The sequence below is a fragment of the Erpetoichthys calabaricus genome, chromosome 4 (assembly GCF_900747795.2).
Source record: "Erpetoichthys calabaricus chromosome 4, fErpCal1.3, whole genome shotgun sequence".
NCBI classification, from domain to species: Eukaryota; Metazoa; Chordata; class Cladistia; order Polypteriformes; family Polypteridae; genus Erpetoichthys; species Erpetoichthys calabaricus.
In genome coordinates this window covers 203922727-203945836 of record NC_041397.2, presented here as the reverse complement: position 1 = coordinate 203945836, position 23110 = coordinate 203922727, and the positions used below count along the sequence as shown (strand labels likewise).

The following is a 23110-nucleotide window of genomic DNA, read 5'->3' as shown; positions in this document are numbered from 1 at the left end:
AAGAAAGGTAAGCGATACAGAGAATTGAGATGAGTTGGGGACAAACGCTCGCTGTTCTTGTGAGATTACACCATGTTAGCAGCTGCCAATCAGAGCCCAAGAGAATGAAAATCCCACTCTGATTGGTTGAGTTTCCTGTTTCAGCCAATAACGGGCCCTGTAAGAAATCATCTGGGTACTGTAACGCGAAACTCTTTGTCTACCGTAGTATACAATGTATGTATAAAATTAGATATGTTCCACAGAAAAATCCGTCATATAGTGGGGGCGCGATAGCTGAACCGCGATATAGCGGAAGATCACTGAATAGTGCACAGCTAGATGCTCCAGTGAATACAACCTGAAAATGATATTTCTGTACACTTGGTTGTTAGGTTTGTAACAGAAGTAAAGGAAAAAACTTAGTTATCCCTACTTTCATTCCAGTACAAGTTACTTGCTAGATATCTAATTTTTTGGAGTAATAATATATATGGTTTTTCTGAATAAATAATATTTTTGCCACAAAGACACAAAATATTATGCACAGAATAGCAAATGCTTCATAAGCCGAATCTAAAGGACACAAAAAGAAACTAAAAAAGAATGTGAAAAACAGTTAAATGTTTGAAACATGACCAACTAAAAAAACAACCAAAAATCGCTGGACAGTCCAAAGATCAAAAACATTAAAGAGAAACAGGTTCTAAAATGTTATTAGACAAAAGGAGAGCTGTGCATGGGCTTTTGCAAAAGTGAAAAACACCATCTGAGGGTCCCTAATTTAAGTCGCCTACCACTCTGTCATGTGATGTTGTGCAATAACTGCTGCATAGGAACAAATATGAATAAGACTGTAGTCAGGTATAAGGAAGGACTAGTGGTGAAAATGTGGACTAGGTAGATGATATCATCTGTCTTAGAATGACAAACTATATTATCAAAGACCACATCCATGTTACAGTCACCTTTCTTGCTTAGTAAAGGACAGTAAATAGCAAAGGGCTGTTATCACATGCATCAGGAGATTCAGAGGCCACCTTTAGGTCATAAGATTACTCATACTGGCCAATATCTGCTCTTGGATATACTGTATGTTGTATGCAATACAAAGCATTTATTTTATGTATGATGTTGTGTGATTAATTTTTTTCCCTGTCACTGTTGTCACTATTCTGAGAGAGACATGCAAGTAAGAACTGCATTTAAATGAGTACACATGACTGCAAACTTGAATTTGAATTAATAATAAATATCAAATTATGAAGATACAACATGTACTCATAAGTGTAAATAACTTAGATAATGAAAGGCTAATAGCAGCAACCACCTCTGGCTTAAACTAAAATTATGTAGTACCATAAAGGTAGAAATGGAAGCTGATTGAATTGTGCAAACAAATTATCAACACAAACACTTTCATCTTTGGGTTATGTACTGTAGTTATATACAGTTGGTGTGTCAGCTTTATTATTACAGTATATCTGGTAAAGACATTTCTTTTCTAGTACTAAAAGAATGGGCATCAAACAAACTCATCTGAACTTATACAGCACATTTCCAACTATTTTAAGCAATTCACCACGCATTCTGGAAACATATTGTGACAACACTGGAGTGTTCAACTGTGGTATAAGAGGCAATCATATGAAGAAATACCACCATGTTTTATTTAAGCCTTTTCGTTCCCCTTCTTACAGTATTTGTGTTGCATCTTCATGCTTTTTAAGTCACTGCTGCTGAGTAAAGCTAACTTGGTTGATTTACATTATAGTTATTTCACAATATTATTGGTAGGAATTACACAAGAGGCAGAGTTTGTAGTTCCTGTGGCATGCATGGAATTTATCTGATGGCTCACAGGCTGTTTGATGAAGAGCCCACATTTATTGCTATCACTCCTAGACCTCAAAAGTGCTTTTTCCATCCTCTGACCTGTATACATTTGCTAATGTACAGATACATGTAAACATCTGTATTGTTTTTCTAATGGAAATGTACTTTTTCAATCACACTTTTTGCTGAGGGGATTTATGTGATACAGCAGCAGCTCTCATTACTGGAATAAAAGTGAAAAAAAGGATATGTAATAATAATAATAATAATTCATTACCGTATCTTCATTAGAGCACGATATTACTAACTCAAAATGAGTAATAAGCGTGTTTTTCAATTATTTTAAATAACCAATACATTGCACTGCACCACCACGGTACTTTTCTCGCCTGCTATTAATATCAATGGGTGGAGTGGCTTTTCACTGTGTACAAATATCTCAGTGAAAGGATTTTTTTTGCAGTTCTAGTCAAAGGTGTTGTAGTGCTTGCCCATGCATGGCTGAAAACAAGGAAGCAAATAAAGGAAATCTGTTCAGCAACAACCACAGTGAACTTGCACAAGACAAATTGGTCATTTTTGTTTTTTTTTTTTGTAATTTTGCACAAGTATTGTAACAAAAAATCTTTGGGTACAACAAAGCTGCATGGAAAAATTCATGTAAGAGGTACATTTGTTTAGCAAAGTGAACAATGATATGGAGAAGCTAGATGAGAAGAAGCTAAAAGTGTTAAAGTGACATGACTCTAATATTGAAAAAGGCTTTTTTGTGTGACTCACCACATCCCTCCTCGCTCTACATCAGCATACAGAAGACACTGTGTTGCATTATCTTTATTCGAGGAAAAACATAATTACTAATCAATCAAAATGACCAATTACTTCTAGTCATCAGGAGCATGATGTTCAGGAATACCAGAACGCTTCAGACGTGCTAGAGACAGGCGATCTGTTTGCTATCCCGCCACACTGGCAGCATGATACCACATGGTATCGGTAAATGTAAGTAAAGAGTCTTTTAGGTCATGAGGAGACATCAGTTTCACAGTAGATTTTACCAGCATAAAAACAGAGCATTAATAACAAGAAAAAAATCACATATTCCAGAAGAAAATAGTTTTCTTTTATGATAGAGTAGAAAATCGTCTGTGGGAAATCCTGAAAAAAATCTTTACAATAACTGTTCTGAAAACACAACAAAACAAATCACCTATGCATGTTTTTAAATAATCCATAACAAAATAGTCTTGTATTATGATAGAAGAGAAACTCTTCTGTGGGTTTTGTAGTACTGTATAATAATTCTTTATAATAACTGTTTTAGGGCACATAAGAAATTTATTGCAGGAATTTGGAAACACATGCTCCATTATGTGAAGGATTGTACTCTGTTATTCAGAAATGAATGGCTGTTTTTGCCAGGCTTGCTTCAAAAACAGGAGTAATATTTATTTACCCTAACTGGAAATAGTTGAGCGAGACTGTTCAAAAAAATTAAGCCATTCATACAATCTTTTTGCAAAATTCCATTAGTAAAACATTTAAAGTTTGTGTTTGTGAATGAGGGGATGAGATGTGAAAGTATCACATTAAGTACTTTATTACTAAAATATGGAAGTACTTAAGTAAAAATTTATGTCTTCTAGAAATATCTTCCACAGTAGGATTATCTTTACACATAATATGATTTCCTACCATCTCCTGCAAAAGGGGTAATAAAAAAGTCACATTTTCAAACTATTTTACATTTGAAGCCTACTAATTCAAGAACAGGATGTATGTTACTGCTCGTCCGCCATTGAACCCCAAAAGTGCCCATATAACAATAAAATTGTGCTTTTTTGATAATTTAATATTTTTTTTAATTATGTCCCATTAGTTCCATGATTCAGATTCATTTAGCCTTTGTTTGGTAACAGTGAAATTGTCTCTGCAAATAGAAGGTCAAGTGGACAATATTAACAGCATTAAATCATATTCAAAATAGAGTGAAACTTGGAAACATGTTTTTGCAGCACTCCTCTGTATGTTATACACTGAACCAGCATGAAGGAGAAATCGGTAGAGCCCTTTTCAAAGTGTTGTTACGTATGACCATTTCAGAAACTGTGCTATGGGTTTTCAATAAACTGCCACTAAACCAAACACCATTATGTCAGAGCAACATTATTTACTATTATGTATGCATACCACATACATGATAACCTAAAGCAAGTCATTCTTCTTAATTGCCTTAAAAATGTTTATTTAAATGAGAGTTGAATATGTGTACTGCTATAGATTAAATAAGTATAGACAGCCTTTGAATGGTAGTGGGAAATTCTAGTAGCTGTGTGGAGGCTTTAAAATCAGGTCTGAGTCTTCTTCTTCTTTCGGCAGCTCCCGTTAAGGGTTGCCACAGCGGATCATCTTCTTCCATATCTTTCTGTCCTCTCTCATAACATCCATAAACCTTCATTTAGGCCTTCCACTTTTCCTCTTCCCTGGCAGCTCTATCCTTAGCATCCTTCTCCCAATATACCCAGCATCTCTCCTCTGCACATGTCCAAACCAATGCAATCTCGCCTCTCTGACTTTGTCTCCCAACCGTTCAACTTGAGCTGATCCTCTAATGTACTCATTTCTAATCCTATCCATCCTCGTCACACCCAATGCAAATCTTAGCATCTTTAACTCTGCTACCTCCAGCTCTGTCTCCTGCTTTCTGGTCAGTGCCACCGTCTCGAACCCATATAGCTGGTCTCACTACCATCCTGTAGACCTTCCCTTTCACTCTTGCTGATACCCGTCTGTCACAAATTACTCCCGACTCGCTTCTCCACCCATTCCACCCTGCCTGCACTCTCTTCTTCACCTCTCTTCCACAATCCCCATTACTCTATACTGTTGATCCCAAGTATTTAAACTCATCCACCTTCGCCAACTCTACTCCCTGAATCCTCACCATTCCACTGACCTCCCTCTCATTCACACACATGTATTCTGTCTTGTTCCTACTGACCTTCATTCCTCTCCTCTCTACAGCATATCTCCACCTCCCCAGGGTCTCCTCAACCTGCATCCTACTATCGCTACTGATCACAATGTCATCAGCAAACATCATAGTCCATGGGGACTCCTGTCTAATCTTGTCTGTCAGCCTGTACATCACCATTGCAAATAAGAAAGGGCTCAGAGCCGATCCCTGATGTAATCCCACCTTTAACTTGAATGCATCTGTCGCTCCTACCACAGACCTGACCACTGTCACACTTTCCTCGTACATATCATGTACAACTCTTACGTACTTCTCTGCCACTTCCGACTTCCTCATACAATACCATAGCTCCTCTTGAGGCACCCTGTCATATGCTTTCTCCAGGTCCACAAAGACGCAATGCAACTCCTTCTGGCCTTCTCTAAACTTCTCCATCAACATCCTCAGAGCAAACATTGCATCTGTGGTGCTCTTTCTTGGCATGAAACCATACTGCTGCTCACTAATCATCACCTCACTTCTTAACCAAGCTTCCACTACTCTGTCCCATAACTTCATGCTGTGGCTCATCAATTTTATTCTCCTGTAGTTACTGCAGTCCTGCACATCCCCCTTATTCTTAAATATCGGCACTAGTACACTTCTTCTCCACTCCTCAGGCATCCTCTCACTTTCCAAGATTCCATTAAACAATCTGGTTAAAACCTCCACTGCCATCTCTCCTAAACACCTCCATGCTTCCACAGGTATGTCATCTGGCCCAACGGCCTTTCCATTTTTCATCCTCTTCATAGCTGTCCTTACTTCCTCCTTGCTAATCCATTGCACTTCCTGATTCACTATCTCCACATCATCCAACCTCTTCTCTCTCTCATTCTCTTCATTCATCAGCCTCTCAAAGTACTCTTCTATCTACTCATCACACTCTCCTCGCTTTTGAGTACGTTTCCATCTTTATCCTTTATCACCCTAACCTGCTGCACATCTTTCCCAGCTCTGTCCCTCTGTCTAGCCAATCGGTACATGTCCTTTTCTCCCTCCTTAGTGTCCAACCTCTCATACAACTCATCATACGCCTTTTGTTTAGCCTTTGCCACCTCTCTCTGCGCCTTATATCTTTGTACTCTTGTCTACTTTCTGCATCTCTCTGACTACCCCATTTCTTCTTTGCCATCCTCTTCCTCTGTATACTCTCCTGTATTTCCTCATTCCACCACCAGGTTTCCTTTTCCTCCTTTGTCTTTCCAGATGTCACGCCAATGTAAACATTTGATAGTTGTCCTTAAGGGCAAAGGGAGAGAACCTAAGGCACAAATCAATGCTCCCAGATCCTCCTGACCTTGAGTTTTTGAATCTGCTGGAGATGCCAAGATTTGGGTTGAAGGGGAATGCTGATAACAAACAGAATAGCAGTCCCATGGAATTAAACAGAGGTTCTACAAATCACATACACATGTTTTTAAATAATCCATAACAAAATAGTTTTGTATCAGGAGAAACTCATCTGTGGGATTTGTACTACTGTATAATAGTTCTTTATAATAACTGTTTATAGTCGCTACAAGTAGGGCTGTTCCTAAACTCCCCTTTAAATTCCTTAAAGAGGAAGAAGGAACTGTTTTTTAGCCTGATTATAATCTACTCAGTGGTCTAAAGAGTAGCCAGTTTGTATAGTCAGCTGCCACCTACCTCAAGTCTGTATTTGCTATAATATAATAGCATGAAAAGAATATCAGCTCATCTCAGTAAAGATAAAGTACTCTCAAGTAGTCCTAAAAATGGTCATGAGAAAAGATGATTAATAAAGTATATCAAACCAAAATCAACAACAACAAAAAAAGGACTGGAATGTTAAATGTAAAGTTTCTAATGCATTGTTGGAGAAATAGAAATGCTGTTTGTTGCATATTGCTCACATTACTGCCAGTACACAATGACTGCAATGGCAACACTAGAAATACTCCACAAACACCTTTAGTTTACAATCATCATCAAAGACGTGAGTGCGCAAGACTTTTGTATAGCAGAGTACATTGCATATGTGTGGAGACTGAGAACATCATGCCACAAAGACAAAAGAACAGAAGGATTTGGGCTAAAACTTAAAACATCAAAGCAAATGAGATCTATTTTAAGAAATACTAGCCGTCCCCCGTGGCTCCGCCCATGTAGTAATGAAACAGGACAGTGAGGAGGGTCCCGCCTGGCTCCCTACTCCTGACATCACGCTTCCTCCTTCCCTCGTCCCGGATTAGCGTGAATATATTGCTCCTGCAAACGAACTGTGATTTTTTTGTGCAATGAGAGAAGTTGCAAAATCAACCGGAATGTTCAAGCAAATTATAGAAAAAAACCCAATCTAAATCCGTTAAATAGTTCTCTCATTCGTTAGCTAAGCAGAGGTAAGGTACACGCCCCGAGGCTGGTGCATGAGTGAGGAGAAGACCTTGCCCCCCTCCCCTCGCACCCGCTGCATGTCTCTTGGATTTGCACAAATAAATTGGTACCATAAGCAAACTATGATACATAGCGCAATGAGAGAAGTCGCAAAATTAACCGGAATGTTCAAGCAAATTATAGAAAAAACCTAACTTAAATCGTGAAAGCAGACAGACAGACATTGGATTTTATATATATATATATATATATATATATATATATATATATATATATATATATATATATATATATGTATATAAAAATGTGTTGAGCCAAGAACTTAAGAAAGTGCATCATGATCAATATATCATTAATTCTGATTTTAATTTTCTAAACCATGTATATCACCTGCACACTTATATTACTTTGGACATCTATAGGCAGCAATAATGCAAACCAACAAGGTGCTTAAAGTTACAATTATTACTTAAAATGGTGTGACTGTAGGTTTTTGTTCTGTTAAAACATTTAAGTAGTCAATATATACATTTTTTCATAAAAATAAACCTCAATTAAAATATTTTCCAATTTTGCCTTTTACTATTACAAAATGTGTCTGAAAGGTAACTTACAAGATCAAGACACATTACAACTGTTGACAGATGCTTCTGTCCTTGAAAGCAGCAGGTGGTGGTGAATTTAGTGACTGAACTCTCTTTGATGACCTGCTTGTGCCATATGCAAGTTCAAAAGTCTTAGAAATGACGGGCCAGGAAAGTAACACTGTAATCAGGCAGCCCTCTACAGCAGCATTGCTAAACACTTTTTAATCAAGAAAACTAAGGAGAAAGAAGCAACGTTATTTTAAAATAGTGTGTTTATGCAATGGGGACACAGTACAGTATACACATAATTATTCTTGTGCAGTCCTCCATTGTTGCTGCTATTATTTTTGAAGTGCATTCCACCATGGTACTCACAATTGAAAAGAGCCAATTATTTTATACAATAATCATACTAAATGTCTTCTCCCGCAATGCACTTAGATCAGTGGTTACTGAGGGGTCCTGAGAGACTCATCTCTCGTTAACCATTGCAGTGCATCATTCTTACTTTTAACTGATATCACTGTTTAGGGTGGAGCTGTTTTAGCACTGCTTCCTTGCATCAAGGTGGCTGAGGTTCATTTCCCAGGTCCTTCCAATGTGGAGTTTGCATATTATCTCTGGGCCATGTGGACTTTCCTCCCACAGTCCAAAGACATGCAAGACAGGTGGACTGGCAATGGAAAATTGGCCCTAATGTATGTATATATGTGTGTGTGTGTGTGTGTGTGTGTGTGTGTGTGTGTGTGTGTGTGTGTAATCACCATGTGATGGACAGGTGTGCTGATCATGGATTGTTCCTACCTTGCACCTTATGCATGTTGGGCTAGGGTCTGCATCCCCAGTGATCCTACTCTAGGTAAAGTGGGCTAGGAAGATGGATGGATGCATGAAGCATTGTTTATTGAGCTGTTCTATTTTTATTCTTGTATTTGAAAAAAAATCTGAAAGTATATTTGTCAAAATTTGAAATGTTTAGTTTTCCTTTGGCATTTTCTTTTTAATTCATCAATTTTTATAGTATTTGATACCTTAATTATATCCAGATGCAGACAGCACTTAATGCTAAAGTAGACCAATTACTAAATTGCTGCATTCACTAGATTGCCAATTTGTAAAAAAAAAAAAAATTCTTTATAAGCAGAAACATGAAAATGATGGGAAATAAATTGCTACCCTTTAGCAATGAATATTGTTTGCACTGGTGCTCATGGGAGATATTAGATTGTTTTCAAAACCTTGCTACTGACTTACAAAACAGTTCTTTCAAAAACTCATACGGTTTAACTCATACTCAACAGCACTGATTAATTCTCATTTACATTTGTACCTTTGTTACTCTAATTTTGTAGAATTTTTCTAGCTGGGCCTCTCAAAAATCTCCATTATTTCCAGTAAAAATGCATTATCTTAAAAAATTACTTATTCAGTCTTAGATTTGGATTAGCGGTATTTTTTTCTTTAGACTATACTACTTCTAAGCATACTCAACTGTCAGATCTATTCCTATCTTTATTTGTGTAAAGATACTGAAGGTTTGTTTCTGTAGAATTTAGCATGTATAGCGTAAGCTTGTATTTCATCTTGTTACTTAGAAATTTGTAAATTGTCTTTTGATAATGTTCTCTGAGGTAAATGGTATAGTAGGAAATAAAAAGGTTAATTAGAACCTTCCTTTAACAAGAAACGAAAATACTCAACCATAAGCTGGCTAAGGCACTGTACTTAATTTACATGAATTTCCAGAAAATCACATATACAAAGAAAGAGGCTTAAAAAGGAAAAAAAAAAGACTTTTGTGGCTTTGAATGAATTTTCAAACCTTTCACCATAATTATTTCTGCATTTCACTTCTGTGTTCTCTGTGTTTCCTCCCTGTTTTTGATTTGTGTTTTTGAACTTATTTTACTAATTACTAGTTTTATTTTACTACATCAGTTTTGATTAATGTTAGGATTTAATGTGATCTGGCATCTGGCTTGTCACTGTAAGCAGCCATTATAACTCATAGAAAACGAATTTTAATTTACAAATGACCAGCTACTGTCATTGCAAACCTGAGTGCCAGCTCATCTCAGCTGCCTTTTGGACAAGCTGTGAACTTCAGAAAAGTCACTGGTATAGTGAAGAGGATCTCAAGGCCTCCTAACATCTACAACACCTGAAAACATTAAAAACACTAAAAAACTAAAAGAGTGGTATATTAAGCTGCTATCAGCTGCTAGCACTGAGATTCCAAGTGTAAGTCCTGTTTCACCCAACTACAGGAGCTATTCAGCAAAAGATGGAGAGAGGAAAGAGCTAGAGTGAGACCAAGAGCATGGCAGAAAAAATGTAGAACCTGCTTTCCATCCACAATAATGGCAAGCACCTTCACAACATCATCAAAATGTATGAAAGCTTATTTGAGCCGCAGAGAAAAAAAAATTAGGGACACAGTGAAGAAAAAAATTCTATTTTGTGATTAAAGTGGAAATTTCAAATTTAATCTCATAGTTTATTTTGTCATTAAAATAGGCTGACGTAAACATCATCGTAAAACCGACCCAGTTGTTAATCGCTACGTGCTTCTGGGGTTTCCTCCTGAATTGACAGCAGCAATAGATGGCCACACAGAACACATTAAATTTACGATATTCCAGCTCTCTGCACATTTAGAATCCTTAGATTTATACTTGATATCACTTTCATGAAGAAATGTTTTAAAACATGTACAGTATGTTACATTTTACAGATACATGTTAATTTCATTTAAATATTTAATACTGTTAATAATTATATATGTGGGCGCAGCACAGTGGCAGAGGAGCGGTAGCGCTTCTGCCTCGCAGAGTGTCACATCCTTGGTGCTCCCTGCCTGGAGTTTGCATGTTTTCCTGGTGGGTGTCCATAGTGTGCTCCGGTTTCCTTCCAAGGACGTGCAGGTTTGGGGATTTGGTGATGCTAAAATTACACTATTGTATGTGTGTGCTTGTGTTCACCTTGTAATGTGTTGATGCTCTGCCCAGGGATTGCTTCTGCCTCATGCCCGATGCTTGCTGGAATCTCCTTTTCAGAGATATTGTGGAAAGATTTCCTGGGAATTTAATGGATATGTCGGGTAATTCACAACACAGTGAAGCCAAACGTTTTCTCACCGTGATGATATCTTACACTGCCACCTAGTGGAATCCTCCAGATTTACATAAATTATGCGTAGTTTGCGTAGCAGGAGTGTCCATGTGAGGTATAAATCCAGCCTAAGGCTCAAAAATGTGCTGCTGCTGTGGAAAACACCCTGCATTGTTCCAGTTCCTAAGAAGGTAGGCATCTCTTCACCAAATGACTACAGACAGGTAGACTTACGTCTCACAAAATGAATAGCTATGAAAGACTTGTCCTCTAATTAAAGACCACTTGGGCCCACTGAAGTTTGCCTATTAGATAAAGATTAAAGTGGAAGATGCAATTATTCATATGTTTAATAAGGCCTATTTCTAACTAGACAGAGCTGGTAGAACTATGAGAATTAGGGTTTTTATTTCTGACATGTCTTTAATACCCTCCAGCCATCCTTGTTAAGGAGTAAGCTCAGACATACTGGTAAATGACCCTATAGTGCCATGGATAATTTACTATCTGTTGGCCAGACCGCAGTTTGTGAGGCTCAAGGACCATGTTTCTGATATGGATGTGACCAACACTAGAGCACCTCAAGGGACAGTCTTGTCTTCTTTTTTTTCACCCTGTATACCTCAGACTATACATTTTAAAATATTAATATATGGGTAAGATTCAGAAGGAGAGATTGGTTTCTTGGTGAGAACTGTCTGCAACTCAACACCAGCAAACCAAGGAACTGGTTGACGTTTGTCGCAGCAAATAGTCTCAACACCCAGACACTATACAGCAGGAGAATGTGGAAGTGGAGCACTCCTACAAGTACTTGGTGATTCACATCAGTGATAAGCTGGATTGTTCTAGAAACAAAGAGGAACTACATAGGAAAGGACAGACTGTGTCCCTTTAATTTGGGCATTGACATCCTTGTATGTTCTGTAGCTCCGTGATGGCCAGTGCAAATTTCTACACTGTGGTGTGCTGGGCTGGTAACATCACTCAAGAGAAGCCCACTGAATCAATAAGCTAAGAAGGCAGGCTCAGTTATGGGAAACAGTTTGGAATTGCAGTACACTATAGAAGAGATAGCAGCCATTATGGACAATGCTGCACATTTTCTCTCTGACACACTAGCATCAAGTACTTTTAGCCAACAAATTATTCAACACAAGTGTGATAAGAAATTCAACTGAGGCTCCTTTATAAATATTGCTTTATAATGACTCACTGCGACTGCTCTCTTATCATTAGCCAGGTCAGCAGGCTTTTTCTTCTTTTCTTTAATTCTGATGTGTGATCTACCTATCTATCTATCTTCATAGCAAGAAAAATGTTTAAGAAGAATGCAGTACTCTAAGGTTCAACAGCAAAAACTACTGTCAAATGATTTATTACTAAGTGACAGAAGTCATTTTGAACAAAATTGAATAATTGTTAACACAAAAGTGCAGAAAGCGCAAGAAGGAAAACATTATTATAAGTACAAACAGTAAATAGAATGAAATAGTTTCAAAGCTGCAATACAAATCAAACACAACGAACACTATACTGCAAAAAATAACTTCACAGATAGTCATTGACTATGAACTGCTACATTTATATTTTATTCTGAACATAAGGAAGAGACCCGACAGTATTGCTCATAGATTTTATATACAGTAAGTCCAGTTACAAAAAATGTGTTTTAAAATATAAGCATCTATGATGTATTTAGCAATATATACAGTAATTGTATGTTCCACCTTGTAATGATGTGTAAAATTGGAGAAGATAGCTTAAATCCAACAGGTATCCACACTTTTCATAAATATACACAAGTGAGAATTCAGTGTGCTCCCCATTTCTAGTCTGAATTACATGTGCTTTAAATTTTTATTAGTAGGAGCTACTAATAATGCATATGCTTAATGCATATGTGCTCATCGTTTGGAAATACATTCCTTATAGTGAAAAGCTTACTCTTGCATGGGTCATTCTCAAAGATTTTACTGTTACAAAAATGTGGTTCTTGGACATCATACTCTTTAAAACAAACTTTATTTCTATCCCCCAAAATATGAAATCCACTTGTTGCACATAGTGAAATTCACTCTTTAAGTAAAAAACAATTACAAATATGAACACCATAAAACCTGCAAAAATCTTCGGCTGAAAAAATATACACTTACATTAATAAATGTTTAGTTTTAAGCTTTCCAATATGTACATCTATAAAACAGATACCTGCACTATATTTTAAGAAGGTATTAATACAATTTCACACATACTGTGAGCTAATCATAATTTTTATGCTTGTCCAATATGCCAAAATCAATACTACGTATGATTCAATTCTGATACCAGTCCATCCCTTGACATTACCAAATTTAAAATTGCTCAGGAAATGGATGGCTAATAAATTAAAGGAATGGATGGCCTGATAAATGAAAGGAATTATATTAATGAAAATATAGTTGGCTTCTTTTTAGAATAAGTACAGAATGAAAGGTCTTATACCATCTATTCCAGGCTTCAGATACAAATCTCTTTTATGAAATGTACATTCAAAAATAAAAAGAAAATTTTTTTGCCTAAATATTATGAAACTCAAACTCATATTTAAGTAATGAAAAATTTACAGCATCGTAACAGCATAATGTCTCAATACCATTTACTGTTAATCCAGCAATAGCTTGTCTATATTGCAAGAATTAATTTACACAACTTGGCAAGCTTTTGCAGAACTAAATAGCCTTTGCATCAGTTGTGTTATACTTGGTTTAGCTAAGAGGCAGCTGCTGTCTTTTAAATTGTTTTATGACTAGCACACCACCAGCAGGACAAAATAAAAGTATAATTAAACATCTTATGAGCACATGGAATTGGATGATGTGGCTGCTTATGGAGCAGTCTGGGCGATTACTAAAGTTGACCTCTTATCAAGGACAGTGTCCTTCTTACATGCAAAAAACTGCTGCAAACACTCAACTCAAGAGATCAAGATTAAGGGTATGGCTTCAGACTTGAGACCACTGGAACCTCAAGAATTTTAAATTCCTCTTTTAAAATTGTAGGAATTATACCAAAATAGCAAAGCACTGAGACGGCTCTTAAACCACATGGAGGAAAGTAGTAATAAAAACTGACTTGTGTCTGTATTTAGAGTCTGATTAGGACTAAAGTTTCATCCAGAAGAGAGGGAGAGAAAGACTGATGTAGTGAGTGAGAACAACCATTATACCCCATTGAATTATTCAAGAACCCGCAACATAAAAATATATGTTTAATGGATTGTTTTTTTTTGGGGAAGTTAGACAATGAAAGACGGAATTACATTTCCTGTTTAGGAAGCTCCTTCAATGAACCATTTCACACCTTATTTCAGGATTCACATCGACTTCTGTCTCACATGTCAATCAACTCGGCTGTAACTTAGTTCTTATTCCATCTTTCTGTAAGAGCTGTACTAATCCTGATTCTTCATGCCTTTTATCTACTCCGTTGTATTGTTCAGTTTAGCACTTATTTACACTTTACTCTTTAATATATTGTAACATTTTGCTATGCATTATTGTTTTAAATTAAAAGCAATTTGTTATAGCATAATTAAGACTGATTACCTAATTCCTTGTAACAGAGACATCTAATGAATCTCTTTTTTTGTTGTTGTTCCCTGTTTTCCTCTAAGTCTGACAACTTCTTGAGAATCACAAAGAGTTACGTATGCAATGTCGCTGATCTTTCAACAAAGTTTCTAATAAAGTGTCTTTTCTTGTGCTTTTCTTAGTTCAACAGCCTTTTGTAAAACATTGCACAGAGCTGTGTTTAATTTTTCTTTCTTTTACGTCAGAGAGTGTGCTGTCAATTTTTTCATGTAAATACATAAAAACACTGAAGAATGCACTATCATGTTATTTGCAGATGACTGAACTTTTGAAGTGAACTAACTCTGTTAAAATGTATACTTTATTTGATCTTTTGTAAAGGTTTTCATGCATGCAACAAGATACAGTATATTTTTACACCTGACAAAAGACATTTTTAAATTTTTTTTCTGATTTCTTGGTCACAGATGATGGGAATGAATCAAGCATAAGGCAGGAAATCGTTCTGGACAGGATGTCAGTCCATTGCTCAGAAACATTGATGTACACAGTCTGACTCATAGGGGCTTATTCAGAGTTGCCTGTCAAACTAACCTGTGCGTCATCATCTTTGGGATCTATCTATCTATTAAAGTGCCTTTCCTGATCTATCTATCTTGTAACTCAGATAAACAATTTTTAATTCAGATTCTTTATTAGACTTTATTAGACTATGTAAACTCTAATCTTATAACTCATTATTATAATTAACCTGCTTGTTAAATGTAATGAGCTATAGTCAAGAAACATCTTGGGACAAATCGAAAATATTCCAAAGATTTGTAACAATACAAAAATATATGTCTGTGTTACCAGAATCTTAATGCCAACAATTAAGAGACTTATCAATGAACTCTTCATTGCTCTTGTTCAGGAACGGAATTAAAACAGGCATCACAGTGGTCAGATATTATCCCTATTAGACTTGTACAAAACAATGCTACCTTCCTAGAAAAAAGAAGGATCCAATCACATCAGAACAGAAAATCCATCTTCTCAATCTTTAATATAAATGTTAATTTAAAAACAGTGGCTTGTAATTTGATGATTCAGGTGGGAAAAGGGGCAGACTCCCTTGAAAATGTAAACAGAGACAAAAATCAAACTTGGAATAATTCCATTGTTAAATAAAACTCTCGGTAGGTACTAAATGGCTATGGAAACTAACCGTGCAGGTTTGAGTCCTACCCCAAAGTATCACATTGTGTAAAACAAACCAGGCAGAAAGGTTCCATGACCCTTTACTTTTTCTCAAAACTGTCTGCTCAAATAAATATATATTTGTATTACTATACATACCAAAGGATTGAAAAGATATTTTTTGGCAACACTCTTCCACTCACTAGTTACCACCCTTGGTTTGGCTAAATGGGTCAATAGAGGTTCTGTCAAATGTGCATTTAAGGCCATGTCAGCCTCCCACTATACAGTACATACCAGACAGATATTTTGCTTCATGTTTCTGAACCCTCCCATGGTGGTACATAACAACTTAAACATAAGTGCCAGTGAAATAAGTAAATGTAAATGCCACAGTCTCATCCAGTGTTTATATCAACATAATGATTCTCCTCTGCCACAGCTTGGGAAAGTCCAAAGTTGGATGGAGCATGAAGACAAAGGCTTTAGAGGAAGAAGGATGAAATACAAGAAAAATGGAAAAGTTGAATGCAAGAGAAGTGTAATGTGAAAGAATTAGTTAAGTGACAAAGCCATTGTGCCAGTGTAGGATACATACAAGTTTAAGAGTGGAAAGAATCTATCCTAGCAACAGTGAGCTCAGTGTTGAAACTGGACAAACTCAGGTACAGACTCACACACACCCATGTGAGGGCTATATAGAACTACCCATTAGCTTAACATGCACAAAGATGCAGGATGGGAGAAAAATTGGTCTACTTGCTGAAGGATTTTGCAAAATTGGACATAATCAGTCACTGGGCCAAAAATTGAACTCAGAACCCTGTACTGTTAGACATTAGCACAACTAATAGGCCACCCTAAATACAGTGAGTATCAGAATATATTACTATAATTTGATTAGCTGAAAGGATTGACTTTAAATGTTTTTTTGCCTACACTCTCATATTGTAAATAATAATAATTTGTAAGTTTATTTAGATGTGTGGTATGCCAGAGAATTGCGAATTGTTTAAAGTCAATCCTTGGAACCAACTGTGTTTACTGTTTTCCAGAACTATTAGTCACTAGAAAATTCTGCCAGTTAACATGTTGACTGCCAGCTAAAAGTTGGGAGAATTTTCTGCGCCATGTGCCAGTTATGAGTTAACTTAAATTTTAGAGAAAATACATTTTAATAAAAGTTTTATGCAATAACACATGACATGTAATTAGTGTGTTGAAATAGCACCCTGATTTTACAATGATAGGTTTCTTTTAATTATCTTTATACAGGTATATGAAATAATTTGAGAAATGACAAACTGCACTTATACAAAGAGCAGAAGTTGCTGGCACTTCAGCATTGTGGCATGAGCTGTGTTAAGTCAAGGGGGCAAACATTATATGAAAGAAGAAGATAGTGAAGAAAATGAAATGTGCTTTACATTACACATTATATCTATGGCTTTAAACTTAAAAAAAATTACATAACACTTCATTTTACAGCAGGTGGGTTTGACCATGGATGCATAAATAATGAAATAATATGAAGTCAGACTTGTATGATATAATTCTGCCTAAAATAATTATTAAAGACTATTGGAATTAGCATACATGATAGTTTTTTTCCTACAGTTCCGTCAGGTTTTGTTTAATAAGAAATCACTCAATTTAAAAAAAAAATCTTTCATCTTTTTTCAACAGGGATATATTTTACAAACTTCACAGCAATAATTTTCTGCTCAGGTTATTTCTAGCGTGCTAAATACCCCTCTGTAATAATCAAAATACCAAATTTCTTTCATTGCATAGACACTTTTTATGAAATGATTTTACATTATGTTATTGATTAAAAATGTTTTTGTTCCTTTTTGAAAAATTATCTTGTAAGAAGTAATAAACATTGTTTCATAGTCGGGGACAAACTTCAGCACAACTTTGATGAAATCCATTTGTCCAATATTTTTAATTAAAGAACTACAGAAATAAACCTCTAAGTGTTTTATAGCATATTTATTGAAATACTATATATTAATGGCTTGAAAACGAGCAGCCTCAATGCTTTGGAGCAGTTTTAAAAACATGCCAATATCTTTTATGAGCAGACCTAATTTTTGTGGAGTGACTGCAAGACTCAGATGCTTATGTCTGGTATTCATGTGTGCTGATATTCAAACACATTTCTGTTCTGTTTATAACAGCAATCAATGCTTTTTGCTCTGCCTTTGAGAACTGTGCTCAAATGTGATTTATCAAATGTTTGCACTTACAAGGTCAAGCGTGCCTTTGTAGAAGATGATTATGGAAAGATGTAATGGATGGACTCATGGTTAAACTAAGCATACGAGAGCAGCGCTTTAATTCAACACTGGGGGTATTAACTTATAGCTTGACTTGAGGGGAATTCCACACAATGCTGTTGCTCTGCTGACAAATTGCTTATTTTTTAAATATTTTGGCAATGAACACTAAACAATAGGATCAAAGTCTTGTTAAAACAGCCAAAGCCAAAGAAAGAAATGAAGGTACGGCTTTACAAGAATTACATTCACCTCAATTAGTATGAACTGGTGAATGGTAAAAATAAAAAAAGCTTTTTCCCTATCAAAACAGTTAATTTCAGTTGATTTTAAAATGTTGGGAATGAAACAGAAATAAACACTGCATCAGTAAGAAAGAAGCAGAGAGTAAAAGCCTTATGCTCCAAAAAGCTAGAAATTGCACCCATTACACCAGATGCAACCTTTTGAAAGTAAATCGTTTAATGTATGATTCTACGTGAGCTGTCATTATTATAGATGTTTGAGTATACAGTATGTAGTTCTTCGTACAAATGTGTTTGTATTAGAACTCTGTTAACCCATTGTTACACAGCAATGAATGCACCATTTCAATGATGAGATAGATTAGATTAGATTAGAATAGATACATTTTACTTATCCCATGAGGAAATTCAAATCCATAGAGCAGCAGAAACATAAAAAACAAGGATACAGACTCACAGGACAGATAATACTGCCAATCAATAAATCAATAAATAAATATCTTGAATAGAGTTACTAACAAATATACTAAACATTGCAATGGAATTTGGAATAGCTCCACTTTCATTGCCTATGACCTTTTGTGTCAAAATACTTTCACAGACATAGTCATCGCCATGAACTCTTAAAGAACACAGATGTTTCTGTGATATTCTGTAAATGTATCAATGTGTTTGCAGCCATTATGCAACTAAAATATAAAACATCATCATAAAATAAAAAATTGGCTTTAGTTAATTTTCTTAGAAAACAGCTCTAAAGTTCTTTAAACTGAATCTAATCATACAGTATTTTTAAACATAATATGCTAACTTGGTTGGTGAGCCTCTAACTTTTCTAAATAATTAATCATTTTTAAATACTGGGTTCCTTAAATATGGAACAATGTTCTTATAAGCAGTATGATACACTTTATTCTCATTCATGATCTATCTATTCTAATTCTAATTCTACTGTATTGTAATTCTGTTCACTGACCTCACATATTCTAAGCGTGGGTAATGCAGAACTGGATTTCAGTCTGGTACCATTGACTCAGGGTAGGAATCAGCCCTCGATGAGGTACCAGTCCACTGTAGTGCCCACTCCCATGCCAAATCAGTTTGGAGTTGCATGGTATGCAGTGCAAAATCCACAAAATAACAAAATATACAAAGAAAGAAAAAATGAGCAAACTCCATACAATGAGCAGCCAAGCAGGGATTCAAGTCTCCTCAACTTGTGCCTCTATGCCACCTGTATATCCTTTGTAATTTTATTTTTAATTAAAAATACTTTTGTCATTTACTGTTGGCAGAAAATTTCCACTCATACATTTTCAGAGTTTAAATACGTTTAAAATGAGACATCAATACTGCATGTTATGCATTAAATTAAATTTTTTTTTGTTATTCTGCACCCTAAATAATTGATATGATTATTTAACTTGGAGAATACATTAATAAAGCTTTTAAATAAAACTACCTGTATTAGTAAAGTTTATTATATTAAGACATTATGATGGTATATAATGGCTGTATATGACCCTAAAATAATCATCATTTCCCTCAAAAGGATTACACACCGAATGCAGCATCAAGAAGTTTATAATATATATACATATATATATATATATATATATATATATATATATATATACATATATATATATATATACATATATATATTATATATATATATATACACCGGCTGAATAAATACTATACTGTATATATATAAAGTATACATATACAGTATATATACTATAAAATATAATAACAGTCATAGTTTATTTTCCATTTAAGACTATAAATGGCAAACCATGATATTTGTAATTATAAGAAACACTATTTCCGTTTTAGTATTTTTTTACATCCAACTTATGCCAAAGAACAAGATCTGAAAACCCCAAAAATCTCATAAAATCCAATGCCAATATCTTTTAAAGATTTTCCCCAAAGAACGCAAGACTACCTTCCAATATGCAACCACTTGCAATAACTATGAGGAAAACTTCTCTAAACCTTAACAGACTTTAAACCTTGTAGACAGTTTGAGAAGGAAAAAGGAAATTTACAAGGCAGTGTAAAAGGAAATCTCGAACTACTGTTGTGGCAGTAAGGGTGTTACCCAATCCCACCTTATCTTTAACTTCTAAAATCTTTCTGTGCTGAAACAGAGAGTTCACGGATCAAAAATAACAGACATGCACGATTTAATCAAAATGAGTATTCTTACCTTTATAGTGCTGGCCATCCTCGATCTGGTTAATTGATCGAGATATTCTTAAAAATAATTTTTTTGGTGGCGACCAAGCAAGAGCTGAGGTTTGTTGGAGTTGTTTGGAGCGGATGAGATTGTGCTAATGTTGGGAAATGAAGTCAGCCAATGGCAGGAAGAGGTTTCTATTGGTTCTGGCTATCACAACTCGAAGAAACAGGATATTTGGGAGCAAAGAGATAAGAGGGTCTGAAAACAATGTTGTTTTTCTTGATGATGTGCGTTACATTTTTTTTAAAACATGGGCGGTGATTGTAGTGAGTTGCTGTAGTCACTGACTCTGGTGAGGCAGGTGCGAGCTGATGTTCAATATGTGTGACACACCAATGTGTGGCAGGATGCAGATGTCTGCCTAGACTGTCCAGATTTTATACACTTCCACTGTTGCCATCCCAAGAGGCTTAAGTTTGAATATAACTGTGCCGGCTTTGCATCTTTAAAAATCATTTGAGTGTAAACCTTCTATGCTTATAATTTACTGGGTTTAAGGTAAAACAGGATTAGGTAAAAATGCATGATAATAAAGTAAACATTTAATAATATAAATAGTATTCAGCACTACAAGTATGTAAACAAGCCTTCCTAGCACTTTATAGGTTATACTTTCATAACATTAATATTTTTAGAAAAATGTAATAATAAAAATGAACTCAATACAATCCAGAAAAATATATTTATTGAAATTGCATTTCAGAAAAGTTCATGGTAACTTAATAGTAAATATATACAGTAGGGATAAGAATGAATAGAGCCACACAATTTCAAGTAAAATGAATAATTGATTAATTCTGCATTATAGCTTAAGAGGTCCATACAACAAAAGAATAATGGTGTATTATTTTAGGCATTGCAATATCGTCTTCAAAGATAAATTTGGACTCACACTCTTTTGATCTAAAACTGATGCATAACACAAAATAAAAAAGTACGATCAAAGTTCTATGTTACTTGTGACTTGTCCTCAATATAATTTTAAAAAAATACACTAAAACACTGAAAATTTAAGATTTCTCTGTAGTTAAAACAATGCGATTATGGTGATTGAGGATCATGTGATGCAATTATGGTGAGTGAGGATCATGTCCATGACCTAATTGTACAGCTTTGTGGAATCAAGTAATAAAGATATAACTGACTATAAAACGTACCCTGCCAAGCAGTCTGACTGGATTATCTTTCCAGAGTGTATTATAAGTAATTCTCAATTAAGCCATAGCTTTGCTAAGAAAAATTTTTGAAAGTGATTTTTTAGGGGCAAATTGTAGGCAATTTTGGTTCCTCATTTTATAGGATTAAAAAATGTGATTTAAAGAAATCCACAGTTTCTGAAATTAATCATTTCATAAGCATACAGCCCATTAGAGTAAGTGAAGATTATAAATTGGCCCTGTGTGAAATTGGATGTGCGCATAAGGAGATCACTGCCATAGAAAGGCATGGCATCTGGGGTTGGCAACTGCCTTGCATTTAGGACTGCCAGGATTGGGATAGTAATAGGAATTCTGTGAATCTAACAATGTTATATTATTTTATATTCCGTTGTTGCTTGCAGTCATTATATTTGGCTGTGACATTAATGTTGCAGACTTGAATATACAGAATAATTCATTGTGTTTGGGCAATAAGAACAATATGCTATGCTGATACAATAATTTGTAATAAATTTTATTGTAGGTATGTTACTCATTATAGTTATGCTATTTTACTAAGCTCACCTTTTTATTGGACCATCTTACACACTGGTAGAAAAGAGAGCAGTCAAAAATCAAACTACGAAGCCAAGCAGGGATCAGATTCACAAGGAAATCAGATAGAAATGATCTATATGAGTCTTCTTGTGATAGACCTCCTGGACCTAATACAGTTTGCCTATCAGACATAAAATGGAGTGGAGGATGCAATTATCTTTCTCCTCCATGAGGCTTATTATCATAAGGACAAAGATGGCAGCACTGTGAGGATTATGTTTCTTGATTTCTCCAGTGTCTTCAGTACCATCCAACCATCCCTAGTAAGGGGTAAACTCAGAGATATACTGGGGGATGAGCTTATGGTGTATCATATAATGGACTGACTGTTAGGCAATATATCAAAAATATATCTATGATATGGATGTGGGCAACACTGGAGCACCACAAGGAACAGTCCAGTTTCTCTTTACTCTGTACACCTCAGACAATAAATACAATACCAGGTCACGTCACTTGCATAAATTCTCAGGTGATTCTGGACTGATGAGGAGTATTGAAAAGGGTGATGAGACAGAGTATAGGAATCAGGTGGAGAACTTTGTTTCTTGGTGCAGAAAGAACTGTCTGCAAATTTACATCAGCAAACCCAAAGAACTGGTTATTGACTTTCACTGCACAAAAGAGCCTCTGTATCCAATCACTATTCAGGAAGTGAATCTAAAGGTGGTGCAGTCCTACAAGTACTTGGGGGTCCACATAAATTATAGGCAGGACTGGTCTTGTAACACAGAGTAACTACTGTATATAAGAATGGACAAAGCAGGCTCTTTTTCATTAGGAGAATGTGTTCCTTTAATGTGGGAAGTGACATCCTTCACATCTTCTATAACTCTGTGATGGCCAGTGCAATTTTCTATGCTCTAATGTGCTGGGCTGGTAACATCACTTCAAGAGATGCCCACTGAATCAACAAGTTAATTAAAAGGGTAGGCTCAGT

General features: G+C 35.6%; 1 protein-coding gene across 4 annotated transcripts in view; it reads right to left on the bottom strand.

The window, feature by feature from the left end:
* Positions 1-23110, bottom strand: part of erg (ETS transcription factor ERG) — a 317870-nt gene that overhangs the window by 102936 nt on the left and 191824 nt on the right. The window contains exon 1 of one of the 4 annotated variants that reach the window (XM_051926841.1): positions 20381-20652. The exons of the other annotated variants lie outside the window; for them this stretch is intronic. Coding sequence (XP_051782801.1) covers positions 20381-20398 — 18 coding nt within the window. The 5' untranslated portion in view covers positions 20399-20652. Of the gene's footprint in view, positions 1-20380; positions 20653-23110 lie in introns of those variants that run through there. 4 annotated transcript variants of the gene reach the window in all.